Genomic DNA, 26613 nt, shown 5'->3' on the forward strand with positions numbered 1-26613 from the left:
TAGTAACAGCGTGATAAAGCGAAGGTTTGCTGAGTCAGCTTTATAAATATCTTGTCTTTAAAGTACAATTTCTCTGCATTTGTAGATCTTATATATTGTTTAATTGCCTTGGTGGCAGTTTACTGATTCAGCCAGATTATGTAAGGGCGCAGGGAGGAGAATAATAGCAAGGTATATCAATTGATATGCTAGGTCTGCCACCTTTTTCCAGAACTCTACTTCCTGTTGCCTTAACGTTTAAACCATATATCTCCAAATCAGTTTAACAGTCTTTTTTCTCTATTCTATAACTATTACTATATATGTTTATCATACTATTATAACTATGAAAATAGTGCTAGTCTGTTGTAGCTGATACTTGTGTCACGAGATGGTCATGAAAAATACGAACTTCCTGAAAACCTGGATAATGCAAATGTATTCATTTTGCTTTTATCGTTATAACCAATAGAAGTGTTTAGTAATAGAGTCTTAGAGATAGAGTTGTTTTCTAAACCATTACCTAATAAACTGACTTGACAACCAAAGAGTTGAGAGTGGAAAACACTGAAGATAGGGCAATTGATTGAACAGATGTGAGAGTTTTTGTTGTTGAGTCCTAGAGCTGGCAGGGTGGCGATTGGCTAATTTAAGTTGCATAATACCATAAGTCTTTCATATGCAGATTGGGTCTTTGATCCTACAGGCATATAAAGAGCCCAGCAGGGGTCCTTTTGTCTTAAAAAAAAGGAAAGGAAAAAAGACAACGCTAGTGTCTGAGGGACTCTTGCTTTTCTCCTACCCCCTATAGTTTAGCAGACTTCCCCGACTTATCTTTTCACAGGAGACATGACAGCTGTGGAAATATGAGCAGAAATTTAATATTATATGTATAGAGGCTGTTTATTTTATTTCAATATACTGAATAAAACTTAGGGCACTGACTGCTGTGAATATTCTCAAAAGTAATAAAATATTAAATTAATATTTATTTTGTTACAATACTAACATTTCAACAAATATCATATATAGTTAGATATTAACATATTATCTGGGCATATATTAAACCATGATGACAACACAAAGCTTTTTGGGATGAATTAAAGTCATGTTTTTATTGTTTTTTCCCCACTACCTTTTAATCCAGTTATTAGCATTGTGTTATCTTTATTAATTTAGGATACTTTTATCTTTAAAAAGTTTGCCAATTGGTTTTAGCGATTTCCTATTCTTACCTCAAGATAAGGGTGACATATTACAGTGACCTCTTGCGTTTAGCCCAGTAGTACATACATACTGTATATGCAGGGCTGTACTGCAGAAAGGAACCAATTGGCCCATCTATTCTGCCTTCAAGTACTCCCAACTTTTTACAGTTCACAATATTCTTACAAATGTCCATTAGCAATAAATCTTCAAGATATTAGTAACATTATATGCTGGTAACAGCTGGGAACATCCAGGCCCCTGCTACCCGGAGCCATCTTTCTTCTGGATGTGGGTGGACTGGCCTGTTGACATCAGTGGGTGGGGTCAATGATGTATGGGCGGAGCTAGCCCCAAACACATTACATTTGTAAGTGGTAGGAGGAGGAAATGGATGGAGAGCAGGGTGTACCTAAAGGCCCCTACTCTGGCCTGGAAAAGTGGCGCTTCACCCAGAGTTTCCAGGTAAAACCTGGAGAGCTCATTTAGAAAGTTCCCAAGGAGGCCCCATTGAAGTTGAAGTAGAGGTCTGTGCTTCAACTGCATTGAACAGCTCCCCTGGCCTGACAGGGAAAGCGTATCTCCCCAGCTGGCCCATGATCCCAGCTGCCCACATAAGCGGGCCATTGTCACGTAAAGTTACAAAGGTTTATTCACGATGTCAGTTTGCTCCCAAAAAGTGCGTTAAATGCTGCCTAGTTGGACACTGTGAATCTCTCATACTGTCTAGTTTGTCATTATGTGTGTTGGTCAAAGTGCCAATGAGAGTCTGTAGTTGTGTTGGACACTATTTGTGATTCATATTGAACTTAAATGAATTCTGGGCCAATTCACCTCTTCTTATAGAGTAAGGTGTTTATTTGTTAACTTGGAGCCCCTTTTCAACTTGACTTAATACGACTAGTTCCAATGCTGTTAATAGCAAAGTGTCATAAATTGTAATGTGGGTAAACTTCTAGTGGACAAGCCCTGTGATGGAATTCTTACTTTACTGAATAGATGACTATTCAACCACTTAAGTCCAGAGCAACCCAACTCAAATGTAATAGTTTGTGAATAGACTCAAACAATAACAACGTAATGTAATCTACCACTGCCCAAAATGTTTAATCTATGCATTAATTTGCTAAGTAAATTAAGTTGTAATAACACTGTCCTCTTATGTTATACCCTTGAAGAAGTATTAGGTTTCATTTAAGTCTCTCACCTCTCACTGATTAATTTACAAAAGATGGATTGGGAGGCTCCAGTTTGAGAATTCATTTTCCTGAATTTTCAAACAAAATTATCTACCAGTTCCATTTGTTATTTTGCATGCTATTTATCACTTTAATTAGTTTGTATCTTGGATATAAAATTATGGCCAATTGTGCTGTGTTTATTTGGCTGACATTTACTTTTAATAGTGTTCGTTTGCCAAATAATTAATAGTCTCAGATAGTCCAAGGAAATTCTGCAGAAACACAAAAGGATATTTCTTCATATCTAGTGCCAAAAACCATACGCAGTACAAATTTGGCAAATAGTCACGTAATACATACTATGTTTCATACCGAAATAACGTACAGGTGCCACTATTATGATAGGTGATCTTTTCCTTAACTTTGCATGCTTTATTAAGTTAGGTGCAAAGTAGAAAAAAACCCACAAAACCTGTATTTTTACAATTAAAATTCTGCACATATATAGTTTAATACATTAAAAATAATTTGTGTATAAAGAATCTGAACAGCATGTTGTGAAAAGTAAAAAAAAAAAGACCGAATTTAAAAAATTAAATGAAATTACAGATCAAAAAATGGAAACAATTTTAATTTGTTAGAATTTAAATAGGATGTTTTCTGTCAAACTGTTCTGCATTGTTTTTCTTTAATTTAGTTCATCTTATTTTGCCTCCAACACTCCCAGCATGAGACACCATTAGCCACTTATCATCCAGTGATGTCTTGGCAATAGAATCACAAGCTGTGCTGATCAGGAAAATCTTCTTTGGAGGAAAGGAAAACACTTGTAAAAATGGCATAGATAAACTTAAATTTGAAAGCGGCTGGCGCTCTGGCAGCATCAACAGATGACCTTCATTGTCAATCATCATGATAAATCTAGTTAGTGAGTTAAGTAACAATTATTAAATTTAATGAAAAACACATACATTAGTAATATATTATTATTAATAATAATAATAATAATAATAGAGTTCTGTAATAATTGTATCATGATTTGTTTTATTTCCTAAGCCTCACTGTCTCATGCCACACCTCCCAACAATGGTTTTCCAAGTTTGGGCACCTAAAACATTATTGGGTGTGTGATACATTCATTACAATGATTCCCATTGCCTATCTTTGTAGGCTCAGAAGAGGGTAGAGTGGTAGTTACCCATTAATAAGAAAAATTATATGACATGTTAGTAGTAGCTAACATACCACTACTAGATTAGACACAATCAGTGACATATTCTGGCCTAGGCCAACTAGCAATCCCCCTGCTGCAAAACCGAGAGCAGATTGACCTTTTGGACGATCAGAACCCCCACTATCCCGCTGCTCAATGGGCCGGTTACAGGGGAGATTTTCGATCTCCTCAACCTGCCTTTTTATGCTATGGAGGATGAGCCAACTCAGCACAGCCCCCATAGTCTGCATTAGAAGGCGGTGTGTGTTTTTAAGACAAGGAGCTCAGGGATATGATGTCATTTCCAGGCGCTCCATGTCTTAAAGGCATGTCATGCCCTTTAAGGCAGTGCAGACTCAGTCGAGTAGGGGGGGACAGAAAGGGGTGGGGGACCTGCCCTATGTCACGCCTAAAACAGGGTAGAAGGTAAATGCATTGTTGGCCACAACTACCCCAGCCTACAATTTCTATGATGTTCAGTCAGTAACGGCTCACTGTGTATCATGAGAGCTCTAGAGAACATAAAAAAGTTAGTGTGTAGTGTAGGCCACCACAATTCCAGTCTGTAACTACAATTCACATGAATTTCAGCTAGAAATATGGCTGGGTAAATATTATTGTAGATGGTGTCAACAACTTAGGGTTTGTACTGTAGAATTAGTGTAGCCCCCACTTTGAGCCCAATCTACAGTTACAAGCTATTCCCATAATAATAAACTACTAATGTTGGCTCTGTGATGCACAGCAAACATCCTTAATTATTACAAAAAAGGTAGTAAGAAAAAGGGGCATAAAGGCTAACCAACCAAAATAGGACACTTCGTAGTTTTGCATTGGTTGTGGCTAAAATTTGGCACTGTTTTTACATTTCTCATGATGTTCAACCAACCTATTGCAGTTGTTGAGTACTGTCTTTCCATTATCCGCAATATACCAGACTAGCTGAGAGTCATGTGAAAATAGTCTTAACAGCTGTATTAAGTAACCCTAGCACAATACGTGTTTGAAATTAAGTGTGTGTCTCTGTCCTGGCAGTGACTCTGTGCCTGTGAAGGAGCAGATGCCAGAGTGAAGAGGAAGAGATCAGCTAGAGGGAGAGGAAGAGAACAGACCAAACCACTCCGACAGCAGGGGTGTACATGATTAAATAAAAGCTTTTTTGCTGCACTTCCCTGAGTACCAGGTGCTTTTTCTGGTGTCTATGTCTAAATAGCCTACTCCAGCCTTCTGTTTCTCTCTCTCCTGCTGCTGTTCCACTGGCCTGTGGCAGTCATTCTAAGAAAAATCTACTCAAGTTAGTTTATAGTGCTTAAAGTCCTTATTAAGCATCTTTTTGTTTAAATAGTAAAGTTAGTTAAACATTTCATCATGTGATTTTCCAAAGAAAAGTGTGATACACATGTAATGTAAAGTGGAGCTAATTAAGAATTTCCAAAATAAATAATTACAAAGCTTCAGTGCATTTCCTGCTTGATTAATGGCATAATTATCAGTGTTAATAATCTGACAATTTGGAAAATAAAAGGAAATTTATACTCCATTGTCTGCCTTGGAATCTTTCTTTCACACATGGAGTGATGTCACATAAGCAAACGTGTAACTTCCCACTTATGTACCATTATACAATATGTTTAGCTGGATGCGAGAAGAAATATATGAACAAGATGCAAGACTTTTTTTAGGAATTCGGGGTTCCATTGTGTGTGTCAACTGAATGGGGCCAACTGCAAAAATAGCCAATAGCCGGGTACGAAAAACTGTATTATATAAGCTATATGAAATGTTCTGGAATTAAAAGTGGCAACATAAATTTATGATTTATGTTATAAAAACAAAACAATGTGTATATATATATATATATATATATATATATATATATATACACACACACACATACATACATATAACATCCCCTTTTTATTTTTTCAGCTGTTAGAAGAGATAGGTCACTTTTCCATGCAATTATTGCTGAAGATAGTTCTTAGGCTGTAGGGGGCTGGGAGAGTGGTGTGGAAAACAGCAGATGCTTTTTTTTGTCAAAGACAAAAGACCCACTGCCACCATCTCTACTTTTCAGAACTTTTATCCAACTTGATCAAAGCTGCACTTTGCATATGAATGGGTTATGGCATTATGCAACTCAAATTAGCCAATCACCACCCCGTCAGCATTCAAGTCTTCACAACTAAACTCTCACATCTGCTCGGACGCTCGCCCCATATTCTGTTCTTTTGCTTTCTTTATACAGGGTTGAAAGCCATTTACCGTCTTTGATTATGGCCGGGGAATCTATAGCACCACACAAACACTGCTGAGTGCAAAACATGCTAGTTTTGTTTCCTGATTTTCTATTCTCATATACCGGCTGTCATGCTACAATGCTATTTTTTTATTTTTATATGATCTTGAAATCTCAACCTAACATTCATTTTTGATGCTTAGAATTGCCCAACAAAAGGCACAAATGCTATGAAAGTCACTAATCTGACTTTGTCATGCAAATAAGTAGAGAAAGTGAGCCTTCGGACTACATAGCTAGATTTTTTGATTTAGCTCCCATGATACTTTTGAAGTTGACAGCTGAGAGTGCCCAACTAGTAACAAGGGCACCTTAAATAGTCTTCATTGAGCTTACTTGAAAGGACCCCCTGAACAATGAATGTATATGAATGCATAAGTACTTTCATATGCATTTATTTAAGCTACAAAAAAAGAAAATAATAATTTGCAGAGCTGCAGCTCCCTGTCCTTGGTCCCAGGTTTAGTGTCAGCGATTGGTTGCTTCAGGCAACCAATCGTTGACGGGAAACGCTCCCATTAAAATCAATGGACATTTTTTCCATGCATCTGCATCTGGGGTCTTGTTAGACCTCCACTTGGAGCATTCTGCAAACCAGAGATGGAACTGACTGGCAGTTAAATATATAAAACGCAGGGAGATGCGTTTCGCTGAACACATATCCTTCACAGAAAATAGCAGGGGCTGGGAAAAGGGGCAAATGCATATGAAAGGAGTTGTGCAGAAATCCCGATGCATTTTCAAAGAGGACACCACGAAAAGGGACCTCAGATATCAAATGCATTAAAGGGCATATATATATGAAAGGAACATGAAAAGAACATAATAAAATAATTCTGCGTTTACTTCCTAATGGAACAGCAAGTTTAGAAAATTAACAAACTAGTGATGGGGTTATGGGTTCAAAGTCACGTGAACAAATCTGTTCTGCAAGGTCATTTTAGTCTACAGAAATATTACTTACATGTAAAACTCTTACAAGACAAGTTTTTACTGGAAAAGTACCAATGTACCAGCAAATTAAATGTGTTTGGTTTATGCAATGACAAAATATTTCATTTCCTACTTTCACTCCTCCTGTGGTTGGTTCTTCATAATACTTACGTGATTTTTTAAAATCTTAAACTTTAATGCCTACCCCTCAAGTAAGCAAACACCCCATTAAAGTTCTTACCCCCTAGATTCACAGACTTTATGTTCAAAATTAGAGTCATAGGGCTAAGGCATAACGCGCAGTCAAGCACTGGCCTTTCATACATACATTCCAGACCACAAAAAGCATAATCTACAATCTGATGAAATGTAATTCATCATAGAAAGCTGAGATAAACACCCAACATATTATTATTATTTATTGTTTTTTATAGCGCCATTATATTCTGTAGCTCTGTACAATGGGTAAAAGAAAAATCTTAATTAACATTTCATAACGGCTTCAAAGGAAAGAAAAGAGATTGAAACAGATTTATTTCTGTTAATTTGTCTTTTTTATTTTTTACTTTCAGCTACATATTGATTAATCTTATCAAAGTAGTTAATATCAGAAACCTACCGTATTTGCTTGATTATTAGACAAAACATTTTCAGAGCAAATACTCTGAAAAATATCCCTCGTCTTATATTCAAGGTCGTCTTCTAATCAAATCTCAAATAGAGGTCTGACTACAACTGCTGAGGCACCACTGCAGGGGACCTGGTTCCTCCTCTCTGGCAGCCTCTGCTGCTGCCGGCACTTCCTCTGTTGGCTTCTATGACGGAGCGCCTGCATCACATGAGCTTCCGGTACCCACCATAGAAGTGCCGGCAGCAGCGGGGGTTATCTGTGTGAATCCCGCAGCCGCTGTTTTCGGGATACACACAGACAACCTCCGCTGCTGCCAGCACTTTCGCCGGGGCTTCTATGGTGGAGCACCGGATGTGATGCGATGCCAGCACTCCGTCATAGAAGCCCCGGCGGAAGTACTGGCCAGTAGCAGCGGAGGTCTGCATCACACAGACCTACTCCGGCTGCCGCACTAGACACCAGGAAGTCTGAAGCACGGGCCATAAGTAAAGGGATGCACTGGTAAGTGTGTGTGTGGGAGGGTCAATGGTTTTCTGGAGGCAGAGTGGCATATAGGGGGTTAAAAGGCATATCAGGGAGGCAGAGTGGCATATAGGGGGTCTAAGGCATATCGGGGGGTGGCAAAAAGAGGGTTAAAAGGCATATCAGGGAGGCAGAGTGGCATATATGGGTGTATAGGGCATACCTGGGGGGGGGTGGCAAACAGGAGGTTAAAATGCATGTCAGGGAGGCAGAGTGGCATATAGGTGAATAAGGCATATCTGGGAAGCAGAGTGGCAAATAGGGGGTTAAAAGGCATATCTGGCAGATTAGCATATTGGGGGTATAAGGTGTTTCTGGGGGGCAGTGTGGCATAAAAGGGTGTATAAGGCATATCTAGGTGGCACATGTGCATAACTGGGGCAGAGTGGCAAATAAAAGGAAATAAAAACAAAATATGCATTTTTCTCAATCATAGTTTTTTTGAAATATGAAAAAATAAATAGTTCACATGTGAATTCATATTTACTAGTAAAACTTTTTTCCTATAGGGCAGTCTTATATTCAGGCTTTTTCTTTTTTTCCTAAATTAATATTCAAATTTTGGGGGGTCGTCTAATAATCAAGCAAATACGGTATTATTCTGATATTTATTTACCTACATAGATAAGGTGAAACAAAACATTAGCATGTCTTTTTAGTCATTAAATACCCAGATTATACACGGAAAAAAATGTTAATCAGCAATTTGAAAGTCATTATATAATAATTAACTGATCCACTCATAAATCATGAGCTGTCTTTCTGGACTACAGAGGATCGAGTAGCTAGCAGTAACTCAGCTTGCACAAAAGGTTGCCATAAGAAAACATATTTACATTGGGTGTGAATGTTTGCACCGGAAATACGTATTGACCAGAAGACAAAGAATGGTCCTTGATCAACGTAAGCAGAGTTGACTAGTGTTACATGTGAAATATTTAAACATCCAACCTTTGCATATCTTTGATGTATTCCTATGGTGAAGGGAATATATCACAAAATATTTTATAATACAATTAACCCTTATATTTTACGCCTCACACAGAGCCCTCCATATTATAAAGCACTTGTCAGACACTTCTATTGGAGCAAGACAATAAATGCTAATACGTTGTCTGTATAATAAGGTATATGTAACAGTATATGTTACAAAATGGCTTTGTAATCACAGTTGGGCCTTTATCAGTGTTCATTAGGTTAGCCGCCTCTGGTAAACTCCTAAACACAATTTAGATAAGGTATCATTGTTCCAAAATCTAGGAAAATACCTTAAAGACAAGTTTCATCTGAGAGGACTATGAAAGAATGCAAGTAGCAGGAGATAAGAACAGCAACCTATACAGTCAATGTATACAATATGTTAGGGACATTTCTGTGTAATTGATAACCCTGAAATACACGGGGTACAACTGATTCCTTTCTGTTGATTAAAATCGAGATGGTTTTCAAACGGTTAAAGAAACATGCCACTGATCTTCTGAACTCACTCGTTTTTCTACAAGGACGGCACAAATAATATACTTGTTTTGAACACTAAACAGCGTGATCTCCCAAGTTTTCAGGCAATTTTCCCTGAAAGCTAGTCAAACTTTGTGGGATGGCTCTGATGTGTGAATAAACAATTAGTTTCCATGGAAACAGGTCGGTAGTTAGTTTCAGTCAGTGATCAAAGGATGGGCGAGCAGGCAAAAGCCACTACCAGAATAATAGGTGACAAATACGAGTGTCCATACTGTGCACAAAATGCAATGCGTTCTGAATTAGACTGTTCCCACAAAATATCTTTTGGGAACATTTATTAGCCATATTTGGGTAACCCAGAAAAAAAATCTGTGTTCCCTTATCATAAATAATTATTTAGCAACATCACAGGTATTCCTAGGTTCCTCTCATAAACATTATGCACATATTGTATGTTAACGACCTTTTGGGAACAGTCTGATAGATAAACTGGGCATATTTATAAAAATAATTCTAAAGGTGGAGCAATTGCTATGGAAACCATGGAATGGTCCCTGCTGATTGCTTCACATTTAGCTTTTTGGGTCAGAATGGCTGTTAATAAAACTGGTTCAATCAAGACGTTAAGAGCTTCAAATGTCCAGTTACGCATCTCATTCCTAATACTTCTATCATTTGTTTCCCAGCTATGTGTGAACGTTTTTGTTCGGCTTTGTTTCTTCATATGTCAGGTTTTGAGCATATATAATTTTTATGGTAACAGAGTTAATAACATATTTGCATTATTGTACACCAATTACCTAGACACAACTTTATTTGTTCTTCCCGTACTCACTGTGACCTTAGCCTCACAATCAACTAAGGGCCATATTTACATCCAGAGTACAGCATACGGCTAAACGCCTCTTCATTTTCTAAAAAATGCCTTATGGGTGGGAAATAAGAACCACTAAGCTGCAGCCTATTAAAATACAAGTGATACACATGAAACATATTTGCCTCTTTTTAGCAGGAATACACTTACTGGCTCCAATGACGCTACAAATATTTCAAGGTAAGTGCCTAGTGTATCCCTTAGAAACATCCATTAAAATGTCTTAATGTCTTTAAACACAACATTAATGCAAATCAATGTCAATCTCACAGCTTTTACGGCATGCATTTAATGTTTTTTTTTATAAAAAAAACTATGTGTTTCTCCGTTTGACAGCCTGCTTGGTTGTAAAATAGGTAACGATCATAATAGTTTCCTATGGGTTGCATTGAGCCATTGTATTCATTGAGCATAAAGTATAAGTTACACAAACAGGTGGCACTTCAGAAGTCCTTGATGTTTGCCACTAAAGGTTATCACTAACGATTATGGAAATATTACCTTCTCTGGGACCAACACAATCATATCTACTTCCCTGTTAAAGACTAACATTACTTCAGTCTAGGCAAGGTGACTGTCCAAGTGCCTGTAACAAGACTTGTGGAAATCCTGGGGATCTGGGACAATAAAGGTTCTTCCTCCATAAATCATACACAGAGGGGGGCAAAGTCAAATGTAGGGCGCTACCTATAATAAGTAGTATGTGCAAGGCAAGACCTACTAAAACCACTCCGTTATATATACAGAGAGCTGGGTACAATGCTGGTTGCACATTTCACGTGACAATATGTGATGCAACCACAAACTATATTCAATGCAGTCACCTGTGATTGCTCAGTTGGAACAGGTCAGGTTGCTGGCACGGCAGTAGCCGTTGCATTTAATTTTATTCAGCAGCTCATCATTGTGGGGGTTTATGTAGCCCCCCAGCAATGGACTAATGGATGCTTTAACTTGGCTGATAATTCTATTGTATTTGGTCACTGTTCAACATGTGGCTCAACTGAGTTACAATAAAATGAGTTTCACAAACAAACATACTATTGTAGAATCTGAAAATAAACTATGCCTATCTCAAATGGCAAATGGTGAAATTGCTTTCCAGGCGAAATATTTATTATTGAATGATGAATACTGACAGGATATTCTTAAAAATGTCATAAACTCTGGCACCTGGGTTCTGTTTTATAATATAATGCAATTCATTTCTTTTTTCTTGAAAAAAAGATAATGTAAGCGAGGGTGGGAGGGAGGTGGGATGTACGTATATGTGTTTGTATTTATGTATGTATGTGAACATGGATGTGTACTTGTGTGTGTGAGCATGGATGTGTACTTGTGTGTGTGTGTGAGCATGGATGTGTACTTGTGTTTGTGTGATCATGGATGTGTAATTGTGCGTGTGATCATGGACGTGTAATTGTGTGCGTGTGTATGTGTGAGCATGAATGTGTAAGTGTGTATGAGTGTGACCATGGATTTTGTAATTGCGTGTGTGTGAGCATGGATGTGTAATTGTGTGTGCTTGTGTGTGAGGATGTACGTGTAAGTGGGGTGAGATGAAGTGTTTATTAGTGAGTATGAGTGTGTGTAATTTGTGTAAGTGTGTTTACATATGTGTGCTAGACTGTATGTTGGAGGGGGGGGGGCAAAGAAGGCACAGACAAGCTGTTTAGGGGCAATAATGGCACAGACCAGCTGCTAAGGTTGGGGGCCCAGGTGCAATTTTCGCACCAGCGCCCTGTGGTTTCTAGTTACCATCTCTGAACGCACACGTCGACCCTTGAAGCAGATGGGCTACAGCAGCAGAAGACCACACCGGGTGCCACTCCTGTCAGCTAAGAACAGGAAACTGAGACTACAGTTCGCACAGGCTCACCAAAATTGGACAATGGAAGACTGAAAGAACGTTGCCTGGTCTGATGAGTCTCAATTCCAGCTGCGACATTCAGATGGCAGGGTCAGACTTTGGCGTAAACAACACGAAAGCATTGATCCATCCTGACTTGTATCAATGGTTCAGGCTTGTGGTGGTGTAATAGTGTGGGTGACATTTTCTTGGCACACTTTGGGCCAAGAAATTGAGCTTCGAGTATTGCTGACCAATACTTGCTGACCATGTCCATCCCTTTATGACCACAGTGTACCCATCTTTTGATGGCTACTTCAAGCAGGATAATGCATCATGTCACAAAGCTCACATCATCTCAAACTGGTTTCGTGAACATGACAATGAGTTCACTGAACTCCAATGGCCTCCACAGTCACCAGATCTCAATCCAATAGGGCACCTTTGGGATGTGGTGGAATGGATGATTTGCATCATGGATGTGCAGCCCCACAAATACTCAGCAACTGCGTGATGCCATCATGTCCATATGGACCAAAATCTCTGAGGAATGTTTCTAGCACTTTGTAGAAAGTATGCCACAAAGAATGAAGGCAGTTCTGAAAGCAAAACGGGGTCCAACCCGGTACTAGCATGGTGTACCTAATAAAGTGGACAGTGAGTGTAAACTTCCCTCTTATGCTATGTTAAATCACTTTAATGTATTTAAATGTTTTTAGCACATCTCAATTCACTCTTCTTTCCCTAGTCCAGGGGTGTCCAACCTGCGGCCCTCCAGCTGCTGCAGGACTACATCTCCCATAATGTTCTTTGAGCTAAGGGGCTGGCTGAGGAGTATGGGACATGTAGTCCTGCAGGAGCTGCCTTAGTCTTTACTGATAATTTTTATCCTGCAAACCATTCACCTTATCTCTTCTCAGAACTCTCCAATAGGTCCTCCTGGAGATGGGGTCTCCAGAACTGTACACAATACTCTAGATGAGGCCTGACCAGAGATTTGTAAAGTTGCAGAACCTCTCTTCCAGCTACTAATGTATCTAACTATACAACCTCTATAAGACCTCTGAAATAATGATTCCATAGTCCATCTCTTCTGTTGTCACTGACAGAACAGTGCCCCCAATGTTATATTCTGCATTGGAATTTTTACATCCCGATTGCTTTATTTTACATTTATCAACATTAAACTGTAGATTTAACACTCTCAACTATTCTTCAAATGTACTTAAATCATTTGCCATTTGGCTTGTTCCACCAGGAATGCCTTGTGGTAGATCTTTGTATCATCTGCAAAAAAGACATACCTTACCTTTAAGACATTTTGTAATATCACTAATAAAATGTAATATGGTAAACAAATCCCCCATGCCTTTGCACTGGGAAAACTGTTAATTTATAGGTAATACTGAGCTACCCTATTCATTAAGTGCATATGTTGACTATAGTGTTTCTTTAACCATAGAATAATCAGAAGAAATGTTACATTGGTTGCTATGATTTTTTTGTTGATTTAAATTGGTAATTTTACATATTCAGTGGTGGCCAATCTCAAAGTCACCATCCGAGTTCCCATACAGTTTTCATTGGGTTCAGACAGAGCCCAAATGTACATTAGCATAATATGAAAGGCTGCCACTTTAAGTCTCTAGCTAAGATTAACAATAGTTCTGTAACACTTTTAATGATATTCTGTTTTTAGACATAAAAGCACCTGTGATTGCCACATCTGAATAACATTTCTTCTGTCACACTTGCTTGGAAAAAAATCAATAAAAAAGCCTAACACACACTGTACCAAAGATTAATATTTTACAGTTTTCAAAATTGTATACACCGCAAAATCTATACACATATTACAGAATCAAATCAGGTCTGCGGTGGAAGTATGGTGACGTAGTGCTTACTGTTGGCTACCTCTAGAAGACTAACCAAACCAAACCAATGGCCATCAGGTATTTTAACCAACCTGTGAATTTTCATATACCAGTTCAAGATCTTTGACTACATCATACATAAATGTTGGTTTAAGCACCATAAAAGTAACCCATAATAACCAGGCAAGATATGTGTCCTAAAAGATATCAAATGTTGTATACTGTTATTATAGTAACAGTTCTGGTTCAGTGATGATGGCACACTTTTTCCAGCAATGTTTAGTTGAGAATCTTCCCAAAAAATGCAAACATAATTTTCTTATATCTTATATATGTCAGTGCTGTACAGTGTTAATCCAAACGGTTAGTGCTATGCTTCATATGTGGCATACTCTCTAATTTTACCTGTGAGAAGTTCAGTCCATTCAGTGGGTGGCATTGCTCCTCCACTTTTTCTATTGCTCCTGTCCTCTTCTTAAGACGTTCGGCTTCCTGAGCCAAATATAAATCCAATACTGGAACTCCTCTTGATTTAATATCGACCTCCGTCAAAGAGTTCACCATGAGCATTACCCATACAGGTCTTTTTCTCTCCCAATTTCCAGCAATTGCATTGAATAAATAATCTGCATAAAGCCCCTTCCCCCTTTGATCTGGAGTCATCCATGAGGGCATCATTAGTTTAACGTATTCCAAATGACGTTTCAGTCTACGGTAAATGTCTCTAGGAAGCACACTTTGGAGGTTCTCACCCTGAGGTAACATCTGACAGCTGGTCAGAGCTGAAATTGTGTAGGGGTCTGTCAGATCGAGCTCAAAGTATACAATATTGCTTTGATGAAAAGCTTTCTTGGAGTTTTCTGGGATGAAATCCCACACTCTTGTATAAGGAACATGAATAGTACCAAAGAAGTATGAAGGAGGATCTCGTTTTATTGTCCAAAGAAAGGAGTTTAACTGGCTTTGCTGAAAAACAAACAAACAAAAAGATTAATTAAGATAATATGTTAAAAACAAGTTAACAAAATTTTCACCATATGTTTAACAGAAATATACACTAACAATGCTAAAAAGGGTTTTACGTTGTATAATTAAAGCACAATTTTATTCCTAAATACTTAAAATATTCTACTGAAGAAAATATTTTGGGGTTCTGTTTAGAGACACCTGTTTTATAATTCAATACCACACTTTACTATTATTGAAACAGGTATTTGGTTTACCAGAACACAAGCTATTTCCCGTAAGTAACTGTTCTGTTTTAGTAGCATAGGCAAACCTTAACACACTTATCTTGAGCTTTTGGTGAATTCTAGGGCATCCTTGGGCAAGCCAATGCTTGAGCTTTACTCTCTACAGAGTTGTAGATAAGTTGAGCTGAGACATTTATTTTCAATCACTTAACTATGCACAATAAAGAGACAACCCTGGAGAATTTGTAATGCAAGAAGGAATGGGCCGACTTCTTAGTTCTTAGTAGGTCAGTGAAATGTTCTCTTCTCATAAGAATATCACATGAGGCTGCCCTTTAAAATATACTGTCATACTTGGGAACTCTACTTGATCTGTCAGCTGATTACTGTCCTCAAATATGGGCTTTTATCTCCTGGTGGTGGACATGGCCCACTTCTCACCTAATTATGTCCCTTTACTACCTACTTGCAACTATCCACAACCCCCATCAACAAGACATGTCATGATGGCCTATATGAAGACAGAGGTGAGAGCACATATGGGAGGTCCCCAGGTATGTGCATAGTTTGGTTGGTGAGAAAATCTTTTATCACAACTCAGCAACTTAATGTTTAATGAATAAGCTGGAAAGCTACTTGGTAGCTATCCCTACCTTATGATGTCATTAGATACTGTATTGTCTATTACTTAATTCCAACAACATTTAAATAAAGTATCCAGCATTCTTACCCAAATATGCATTAACAAGTTTGGTTTTGTAGTATGAATACATTATACATTAATATATAATATTGCAGGCTTTTATACCAGCAACAAAATACATTCATGATCAGTATCAATTCTGTAGCTCTCCATATTTTAAACTAATATATTTCATATGAAAGGGTCTGCCTTCCCTGACCCCTGAACTTCCCTTGTCTCAGTTACCACTAACTAAAAACAAGATGTGACAACTATGATAATTAAAACAGAGGTGAGGTGAAAGTTCAATTTAAAAGAATGTTGGAATTCTGAAAACCATTCAGAAATGCATTTGCTCAAAATGTCAAACTTTATATGTAATAATATATATATATATCCTTGGCAGAACATTTTTTTAAAATCATGTAAAATGTTACATCGGTCAATATTATTGGAGGGAATGCATAATATTCATGTGACAGAGAAGCTTGCAATGATAGGACGTTTCCATAGAAAATGAAAATGCTTCTTGAAAGTTTTTTGTTGTTTTAATGTGATTACACCTACAACGAAAAAAATATACAGCCAATCACACATCTAATCCCAATTTACACCATTTCCATCAAATTCCTTTCTCGTTAGTATGTCTTTTGACCACTAAAAGTAATGCTGCCCTGTAGTGCCTTCCATTTAAACAGTCTTACCAGACCGCAGTGATTATTACCGTCGTTATTATGGAAGTAAAATATACAGTTCTGCCATGTATAGCTTAATAATTGTCCAATCCCACCAAGCTACCCCACTTTGGGCAGTTGGGATCATGGGCCAGTTAGGGGGATCATAGGATCACCCCTGACTGCCAGGTAAGCTGTGAAATTGATCAAGGTCTGTGCTTTTGCAGTACAAACCTCAAAAAAGGTTCTCACATAACCACCTTGTAACATATTAAAGCAAAACACCATGATATGACATCATATCCTGTCGAATTGCTTCAATACAGTCGTAAGGTAGCTGGGAAGGTTGACCCGTTCTGATCCCACCCTAAACATGTTCCTACCCACCTCTAACCATGCCTCACAACAAAGGTGTCCCACTTTGGGCAACTAAACTGTTAGGGGGCGATATGCGATCAGACACTCTGTAAGCAAACTACAGGAAAAAATAAATGAATATGACTAAAGCTCAGAAAAGATAACTATTACAGTTTACCATAGGTCCAAAAAACAGAGTGTGATGAGCTGTAGAAATGTTTAGAATTGCTCTATGACTAATGCCATGTTATGGCATTTTAATAAAATATGTTTTTTTTAGATATACAATCCTTTTAAGTAAACTGTAAACATAATACAGTTTTGGTTGAAACTGCAGGGCACATAAAACGCTGCATTCTAAGAGTCTGATATATGGTATACAATTTGCGCACGGGTTGGCAACACGTTTCTCTCTTCCAATACTCAGATGTTAAATCTTTCTTTAGCTTGCATTGCTAGGCACTCAATGTTTCTTTCTCTCTTTTACCTTTAATCTAGCCCCTGACCTACAGATAGAAGTTAATTCCCTTTGTAGTCCCCCTGACCTCTGCCTCCAAAGCACCATCAGAATGTGGTGTGAAGGAGAGGACAGCTGCCTGGGCTCTGTGGAGTGTTAAAGTTCATCTTGAGATGAGAGCCTTTTGGATGGTGCTGACATCTGTCACATGTTCTCACAGGCACAATTACGTTTTTATAGATGGCCTATGCTTTGAGGTTGTGGTAATGGCACTTTAAAGAGGTTAGGGCCTTACATTCAGTTTCCACTTTTTTAGTGACCATGTTTCTCTTTCATTCTGTAAGCTTGCATACACACAACTGCATCCATGTAGACAGCAAGATACCAGTGGTTTCTGCCTGCCCCTGGATAATCGGATTCAATAGAAATATATATCATGAAGCAATTGTGTTAGTGGAAAATCTAGAAAGAGGGACGCTATGGAGATGTATTGTAGCAAATGCCTAATAGGTTCATCTGAAAGCTAAGACCCTCAAATGCTCATCATTTTACTTGTCAGGCTCCAGTTCTGTGGAACTATACTAAATTCAAAAGCCTATTCCAGTAGGGCAGAAGATCAACTTTGATTAAACAGTTATACCATTTTAGGATGGAACTGAATTTGCGTTTATCTCTGTTGTATATTGCTATGTATAAATTAATGTATGTTTTACATTTTTCACAGTGTTTCTGTTCCCTTACGACTTGTACCAAAACTGTTTGCGTACATGTTTATATTTCTGACATTTTTGAGAGAATTAAAAAAAAAAAAACATTTTCCCCTAAAATATCCATTCAATATTTTATATCACCATCTGTTATACTTTCCATCATGGATCAAACAGCCAAGCATAGCTGCTGACACATTCTCATTTGACTAAATGTAAATGCAAATATGTATTCACACACACAAATATATCACAATTATGTATACTTTTTTAGAAAACATGGTTGTTTGTGCAAATTTCAGCAAAACTATATTGTAAGCTTGTTAGAGCAGGACCCTTTTCTGTTTCTTTCTGCAAGTTACATTTGTTATATGATGCACTACTTGGTATGTCCTATTTACTCCATTGTACAGTACTGTGGAATATGATGGAGCTGTATTAGTTTTATTATGTTGTCTTGCATATTATCTCACAATTTACTGTCTAGCATAATACAAAGCAAAATATTCAGCCTGGGCAAAAGTAATCCAATAAAAATATGTTCCTTCCCCCAAAGATAGCTGGAGCGATTTGTTGATCAAGGCACCCGTAAATAATTGGATCGAAATGTATTTTTAAAGAAGCAGAAGTACATACACAATCACAGATAATTCACACCTGAAAAATAGAATTTTGTGATTTTTCTTTTTTTTGGTATTGAAGTGTCTTATCTTTAACTTGATTCGAGAAGCCATTTTCCTACAGAAAGTGTATTTCTTTAAGCAACAGGTTAACAACGTTCTTAAAGTCTTTCAATGTGGTTACCAATGTTTATAGGAAAGCTCTGAGTATTTTATTGGAACATAAATCTCACAACCGGCTGAAATAACTAAAGGTGTCTGTCACTCCCTTTTCTATGTGGTAGAAAGAGAGAAGACTTGGCTGCTTAAGTTTGCACGACAGAAAATTAGGGGAATTGCCAGAGCAAATTTAACTGATACACTGTAGCAGATCAGTAATTTATTAATTCCTCTAATAAGGGTTTAATCATGAAAACAGCACGCAATTTAAGAAGATTTTTTCTGATTATATGATACCTCAATGAGTGTTCTAGGGGTCTAATGAGACAGCCCTATTCACAAAGTTTTGTGCAGAAGGTGCTTCCATTGATTTCAATGGGAGTGCTTTTCTGCCACTGATTGGCTGATTTAAGTAGCCAATTAGTGGCGTAAAGCATCAGATCACGGAGGAGCACCAGAACCTAATACATAATTAATTTTATGTTTGTTTTTACTTTAGTCAGTCAAGTGATAAAATAGCTCATTTACCTGCTTTTACCATTCTGGATGAGATACAACATTTGCTGTTCGGCACAGCATGAACATTTTAACATGAAGAATCTAAGTAGCAAATTTGTGAATCGACAATATCGGGCTAAACTGTGTCAAACATTTACCCAAGTATTTAGGTACACAACTCAGCAGTGGTCTTTTGGTGCGCAAATAAGCTAATTTAAGCTTTCACACAAGACAAAGCCAAGACTTCCCTTAAACGCCTTCCAATTTACAAACCCACCTATATAAATACGTGTGTCCTCCATACATAATATAATTCACTTGAAAAGCAACATTAAAAACTGGAAAATGTACTTCTTCCAAAGAATATCTTTTTTAAATATACCATTTCTGGCATTGTCATTCCATCTATTTATCAATATGCCACAGGCAATATATGACCTTCTACAGGAGCCAAGCTGATTAACCATATAATAGCTGATTAGCAATATGTAGATAAAGGTTCATCTGCAAAACATTAGATGTATTAATACATATCGTGCTGGGATTCCTGCAAGTAGAATGTGTTAATTGCCAAAATGCAAAATATTTTAAGGTTAGCTGAACATGATGTATTTCAGATTTTCCGAAAAAAGACCATTTTAATATTAGTGATGAGGTGATCATGTTATTAAAAGTGCAGAATATGATGTTGCTGTACAAATAAATAATAATATTGGAAAAAAATGAATATTCATGAGGTAAGGTATGTTACGCTTATTTTATTGTTTGCAGGCATTTATTTAATCTGCTTTGCATTTGTAATTATATTATACCTTCTGAGTGGATCAAAACAAACCAAAATAATGTGATCAGTATTACATTTTGTATGAGCTGTCATAAACGGCAATCATTACTACTTATTTCAGGTTTATTTATTAAAATATTATGTGGCAATTGTTATAAAACAAAAATATAAAGATATATAAAAATATAAAGAAACCCTTAGCTTTTATCTTATATATCTTTACAAAAAAAAACTGTAAGAAAAAATATGACCCTGTGGGAAAAAAAAGGCCAAAAGTGAAATAAATAAATACATTTTCACCAGTGGCCATTACACATTCACAACATGTTAATTAAAAAATATCCAAAAATGAAGGAGAAAACATTTTTGCAAAAGCCAATATTTACTATTACTTTTATACCTTGCGTAAGTTTTTTCCTTTCTTTACCCAGGAAAATCCCCTCTGTTGGCATAGAAACAGAAGCCTATATTGAAACCAGTGACTGTTCCCTATGCATTGTTTCTACGAACATCTTTAAATGAAGTTCTAGTTTTACTTAATCAAGTATTTCTCTTCTAAATATATCACTGAAATTTGTAGTATTACTTCACTACATTAAATTTAGTTTAAAAGTAGAAGCTGAGGACCACTGATAGCTGACTATGATATACTGTATGAATGTCTGAGAAAATAAAAGCCCAACTGACGGCATCAGTAATGCAAAATAGTGGTGGTATGGGACCTTGCCAATGTCTACCGAATAATGTTAAAATATGAAAAACTATTCAAGTCAACAAGCTGAGTCTCATTCCAACCACATAATCAGCAAGTGATAGCTATATGGGGATTATGTTTTTAGGAAACCAACTGGAAATCACCTGGGGGAAAGGCTTATTGGAAGAAACTGTTTAGAAGAGTTCATCTGCGGGAAACAGGAACCAGGTTATGGGCACTCAGATTACTGGCAGGTGCAGGTAGGACTTGTCCATTAAGCAGACAAACCAATGTAAATGACCTCTATTCATACTGCAAAAGATCCTTTCACACATGCATGCATTTTCAATCGAGTACAGAGAAAGGGAAGTGAAAGGACAGAGGTAGGAGATATAGGAACGAGGGGCTGAGCAGAGGAGGGAATCGTGGAAACGAAATAGGGCTAAAGGAGGTTGAATGCCAAAATGTGAGTAACTCATTCCCAAAAACGTAGAGGATCTTTTCCATTAGATGTATCACTTCTATGTTTAATATATTAACTCTTTCCAGAATTTTTTTTTTATTGTTGTTATTTTCCGTTTCCATGCAGATATGAAGAAGGAGTACCAAAATACATATGCAGCAGTGACCTAGACAAGGCAATAGAATAATGCCTTAATCTTACAAGAATGTGCCTCATTCATAATTTTCCCCAGGAACCCTTAACTGTCATGTGACACAAAAGCGGACAGTAATAGGTTGTAGGGATTGAAAATGGAAACACTTCTTCAAAGTGTCTGTGTTCAACCTATAGAGGAGAACATAAATGACAGATCTGCTAAGGTTTATTTTCTTAGCTTAATAAATGTATGTTTTAATAAAAAATAAAAATTTTAAGGTAATAAATGTAAATAAAATAACACTAGTCTAAATTTTATTTTTTCCCCTTGTTTTTACATTGAGACAGGTATTACTGTGGTCATTTAGATGTTTCTGTGCATAGAACGTACAGTATGTGTGAATGTCCCATATTCTTGAACCCTATCATTTCTTAAGAGCAGGCTAATTCTACACTTATGGTAGAAAGGACTTATTACACATTTATACATTATTACCAGTTTCTGTACTGAACAGTGCAGCCAGTGCGATTGTGAAGCTAACTATGTGTTTTGTAAGATAAAAGAGAGAACAAGCAGCGTGAATTTCGGTTAATTAAAATGCAAATTGAAATAGTGATAATGGGAACAGGAGACAGAATAAAAGGACCTAATGAAGCAAAAATGGTTGTGTTTAGAGAGGCCGACCTCCTGTGATCATTGGCTAGAGAGGAGAGGGGTCAGATTGCAGTGAATGAGGTGCTTGGCAAAGGGATGAGAGCTTGACTAAAACAAATAATACAAGAAAAGAAGAACCAAAGCAAACAAAACTCTCACACACTCCACACAACTTTATCTCCCCTGACTGGATCTCATTATCTGGCACCGTAAGCACTACTATTCACAGCTTACAAATGCCATTATATCAATTAGCTTACAGCTTATGCCACTAACTTGTTTATTTCCAAGTTTATCCTTAATGGCAACATGTGGAATATACATCACAACCATTTGTGGGGGTTTATTTACCCATCTGCTTCTGTAGACAGGTCCCGGTCTTAGTGGCCACAATACAATAAAGGGGCAAATTTGGAAAGCTCTGAGAGGGTTTCACAATTGCCTTTCTATACCAAGACACGAGGGCAGCAAATATGCCACAATTTGTGGATATCTCAGCTTGAGTACAGGCATCTCAATAAAAAATATTCTTACTTGTTTTCAGGCAAGGTTACATAGAATTCCTGGCCTGTTTGTGGCCCTAGAGGCCTACTCTACCAGTACTGTGGGAGTTTTTACCACAAGGAAAAGCTGCTTAAAATGATTGCATGGTGTATGACATCCTAAATGGTAGCCATAACTGCTTGTCCCCATTTGACAGGCAATTATCAACCTTTATCAACCCTGCTGATGGCCACAAAGAAACACTGTAACTAAACTAAAGTTTAGAGGAATTGTCAAGAGGAAATGTCATGTCTATATTTAATTTACTGATCATTTACACGCAAAACTTTGTTCTAAGAAGCTAATCCTCTCTTCGGTGATATTATTGCTAAAACCAGCCATTCAAGGGAAATTCAGGGGTCATGTGTCCATATTTGATACTGGCTAAAGCATGTGAACAACACGTTACTCTGAACCTGCGACATGAAGAGTCTGGCAGAAAAAATATTTTAGTGAGGTAGTGAAACAAACACATAATTTTGGTGTCAGTGTATGAAAGTAGCAGCCAAACCAACTAATGGATTGCTCCTCTGGTCACTGTGTGGCTGGATATGTGTAGGATGAAACAAAGTTCTAATTCCATTTGGTAGCCTTTAAGAAATTTCTACTACTAATCATGATACTGGCATAGCTGGTATAGGTATGGGTTATAAGTGACATCAGACATTGACTCAACAGAGGCCCAGGTTGTCAACCAAACATTCAACCAGTCTCTATAAGATGCCTAATTTACAAAAAATGTCCTAAATGGAATAGTTACATTGACAACTAGACACATGCACATAGACATTAACAGCTGGCCACTGTTATATCCACCTAATGAATCGGTTTGTCTTGGTCCGTCATTTCTATTCTTGTCATGCCCCCTGAACATATCATATTGTAAGAAGTGCTGTGTAAATTGTTGGTGTTATATAAATAAAAGAAAATAATAATAATAATATAGTCCATTAACACGGCCCTGTAAATAGGCTATTCCATTTCATCCCACAATGTAACCATAGCCATTAGACTTATTTGACAGAAGATCATAATCAACCAAATATTGTCTTTTCAGAATACCATGAAATGGCCCATACCTAACATTAATACATTATTATGCCAATAATACAACATAATAAAGCCTACATACTTATACTAGTAAACAAAGGGCCACATAAGATACCTTACAAGCCGAAAGTTGGCCTCTCCTCTAACCCACTGGAGAAGGATGCATTGCATTACAAAGCAAAGGTAAACACTAGATTATCATTCGGATCATGGGAACGTAACCTCTTATAATATGTAAATAAAACACTTTAACAAACCAGTTCACTTTTGCACAGGTTCCTCTGAAAGTATCACTTGCCTTCTTTATTTTAGAAGAATAGTGATTGGCACTGCTATGAGGGAAAAATAAGCTATAAACTAATGTAAGATTAGGAGATTTTTTTCCATTGGCTAGATTTGGAAATTGGCCAGCGTAATTGTGTTCAGCGTAATTTCTGAAGTTTGATTTTGGCAGGGGTTGTCAAGCAGTGCAATCTGTTCCTCCAACGATGAAAGTTTTTGAAGATCAGAGGTGCATGAAATACACTTTTCCACTTTTGATATCTCGCTTAGCGATTATTCAGACACTATCTAAGGTCACTCAACTACCTATCTTGGATGGCACCTAGAAATAATTTTCACAACTCTGTAATAAAGCTGTCTTAAGATAGTGACAAATGGCAATTTGGGGCATGTGATTGCTTTTAAAGTACAAATGGCTCTTACAAATTACAGGTTATTTAGCAAAAACAAACCACCAGATGTCACAAACAGAAAAACAAAAAAAATCCAATTTTATAAAGTAGAACCTTTTTTGCTTAGTAGACAACCACATTAGACAAAAGAACACATCTAATCTATGTAAGCAATGGTACATTAAAGCCAAAGGTCAATATTAACAAAAAAAATGCATTTAATGACTATCACTTAAACTTTTTGTATTTCCCCAGTAACTAGTTCACTAATAGTTATCCATAGTTTATACAGATATTGTAAAATCGTGGATTTAATATGCAGCTATAATACACATTTCTTAATTTAGATCTACATTTTCAAGTAAAAAGATCATAGTTTTTGTCTTATAATACATTACAGTTTTACGGTATATATTACATATTAAATTGTACAACCGTATGATTGGAACTACACTTCTGAATTGTACCAGATGCAAAACTCATATATAATACCCACATGATCAGTCAACGGTGATGAATTAACGCACTAAGTGATTTTGATGCCTGATTAAAAAGTCTGGAACGCAAAACATCTGTATTTGATTTTGGTTTACTTTTTAATTCAACAATTTTGAAGAAGGATTTCTCCCCCCCCCCCCAAGCTACATACAAATATGTGTAACCTTCTAAGTGTGAGAGGGTGACTTGTGATGCAGGCGCAGATGTGCAATAGATCTCACTGTAACATTTGTTGCAAAAGTCACCTTCAAACAAACCATGGAAAATCTGATCGCAAGATGCCACTTGTTTGATTAAAATACTAGGGAATTCCAGATTCTTATAGCAAATCATTACTTTACATTATGGTTGAAGGAAAGATATATTGCTAATAGTATCCTCTTACAAAATGAATGCTTTCATATCCAGGATGCACCACTTTAAAGTCAAATGTAACTATTGTATTTCAAATAAATGATCATTATTCTATGCACATCATTTAAGAAAGTGTACCAAAAAAAAACATTTATTGTAAGCTTCTGAGCAGGGCCCTCTATACGTAATGTATCAGTTGGTCTTAGTCTGTCAATTCTGGTTTTGTCATACATTTTGAATACATGTATAGTAAAAAGTACTGCATGACTACAAGATAATACGGTAATAATAATAATAATAATAATAATAATAATCTTTATTATGAAAAGAATTGCAAATATGTGGAAATTAAAACATATGTGCATAAAGAACCATCGTTTTACATAAAAAAAAAAGAATTAAAGTAATTTATTCCAACTTTGCAAACTTATTTTAATGTCTATAATAAAGGGAATGGCTATTTCTCTGCACAAATCAATGAGCATAGTTTATTCTGGACCATGTAGCATTAAAGTAATGGATACAGGACAGGCTGATGGTTAATATAATACATCTCCCCTTTTACCCCATGATCTCCCGCTTACCTTTTTGTTGAGTTTACAGCTCCCCAATTCTCTGACGCTCCTGAGACTCGCTTTTGCCAGCACCAGGAGGAATACTTGAAGAAATAAATTCCAAACAATGACCATCATCGCTTAATGGTTAACAAAATTGCTAACCTTGTAAAGAAGAACTGAAAGGGGGTTGGAATGGTTGCTACTTGTGGGCAGCAACAATAATAATAATTTAAAAAAAGTATAAATATAAAAAAAGTAGATAGATCTATAAGTATGAAAATATATGACATCAAAAATCCAGTATATTAAAGGGGACCTAAGCTGATGTGATTGCTCTTGATCCCCTCTGTAGAGTGGTCATTCAGTGATGTCTCCGTCCCCAGTGCCATGCTGTCTTATTTACAGAATTTTGGGAGCTCTTTATAGCGTGCGATGATTGTAATAAGCTCATCAACGTCACTCAAACGCATCCTGCCCCAGATCCATGTAAGAGTGTGAAGGACAACATTCACATCGCCCTGTACAAAATAGAAAGTTGTGGGAGGGGCCCTGGAACTTTTATCCCCCCACCCCCCCTGTTGCATTTGCCTTTCGCTGCATCCAATCCCCTCCGTGAGTCCCACTCCCCCCCCCCATCTAGATGGCCATGCTAGGCTCATAGAGGAGGCGAGCAGTATGGTGCGCACAGAAACGATTGAGATCAGATGAGGGAATTTCATGATCTCTATGTTATGTAAACTGTCCGCTTTCTGCACAGCACACTGTCATTTAAATAGACAGCCTTTCATCAAGCTGCAGGCAAAGCCCCAAAAATCAGGTTGGGCTGAAGACATGAAA

General features: G+C 37.2%; 1 protein-coding gene across 1 annotated transcript in view; it reads right to left on the minus strand.

Moving 5' to 3' along the window:
* The window catches only part of TRABD2A (TraB domain containing 2A), a 32104-nt gene extending 6140 nt beyond the window's left edge, over nucleotides 1-25964 (minus strand). The window contains exons 1-2 of the mRNA XM_053465770.1: nucleotides 25804-25964; nucleotides 14428-14988 (exon numbers count right to left, since the gene is read on the minus strand). Of these exons, the coding sequence (XP_053321745.1) occupies nucleotides 14428-14988; nucleotides 25804-25911 (669 nt within the window). The 5' untranslated portion in view covers nucleotides 25912-25964. The remainder of the gene's footprint in view (nucleotides 1-14427; nucleotides 14989-25803) is intronic.
* Nucleotides 25965-26613: the final 649 nt, after the last annotated feature.

Source organism: Spea bombifrons, chromosome 1, assembly GCF_027358695.1.
Source record: "Spea bombifrons isolate aSpeBom1 chromosome 1, aSpeBom1.2.pri, whole genome shotgun sequence".
NCBI lineage: Eukaryota > Metazoa > Chordata > Amphibia > Anura > Pelobatidae > Spea > Spea bombifrons.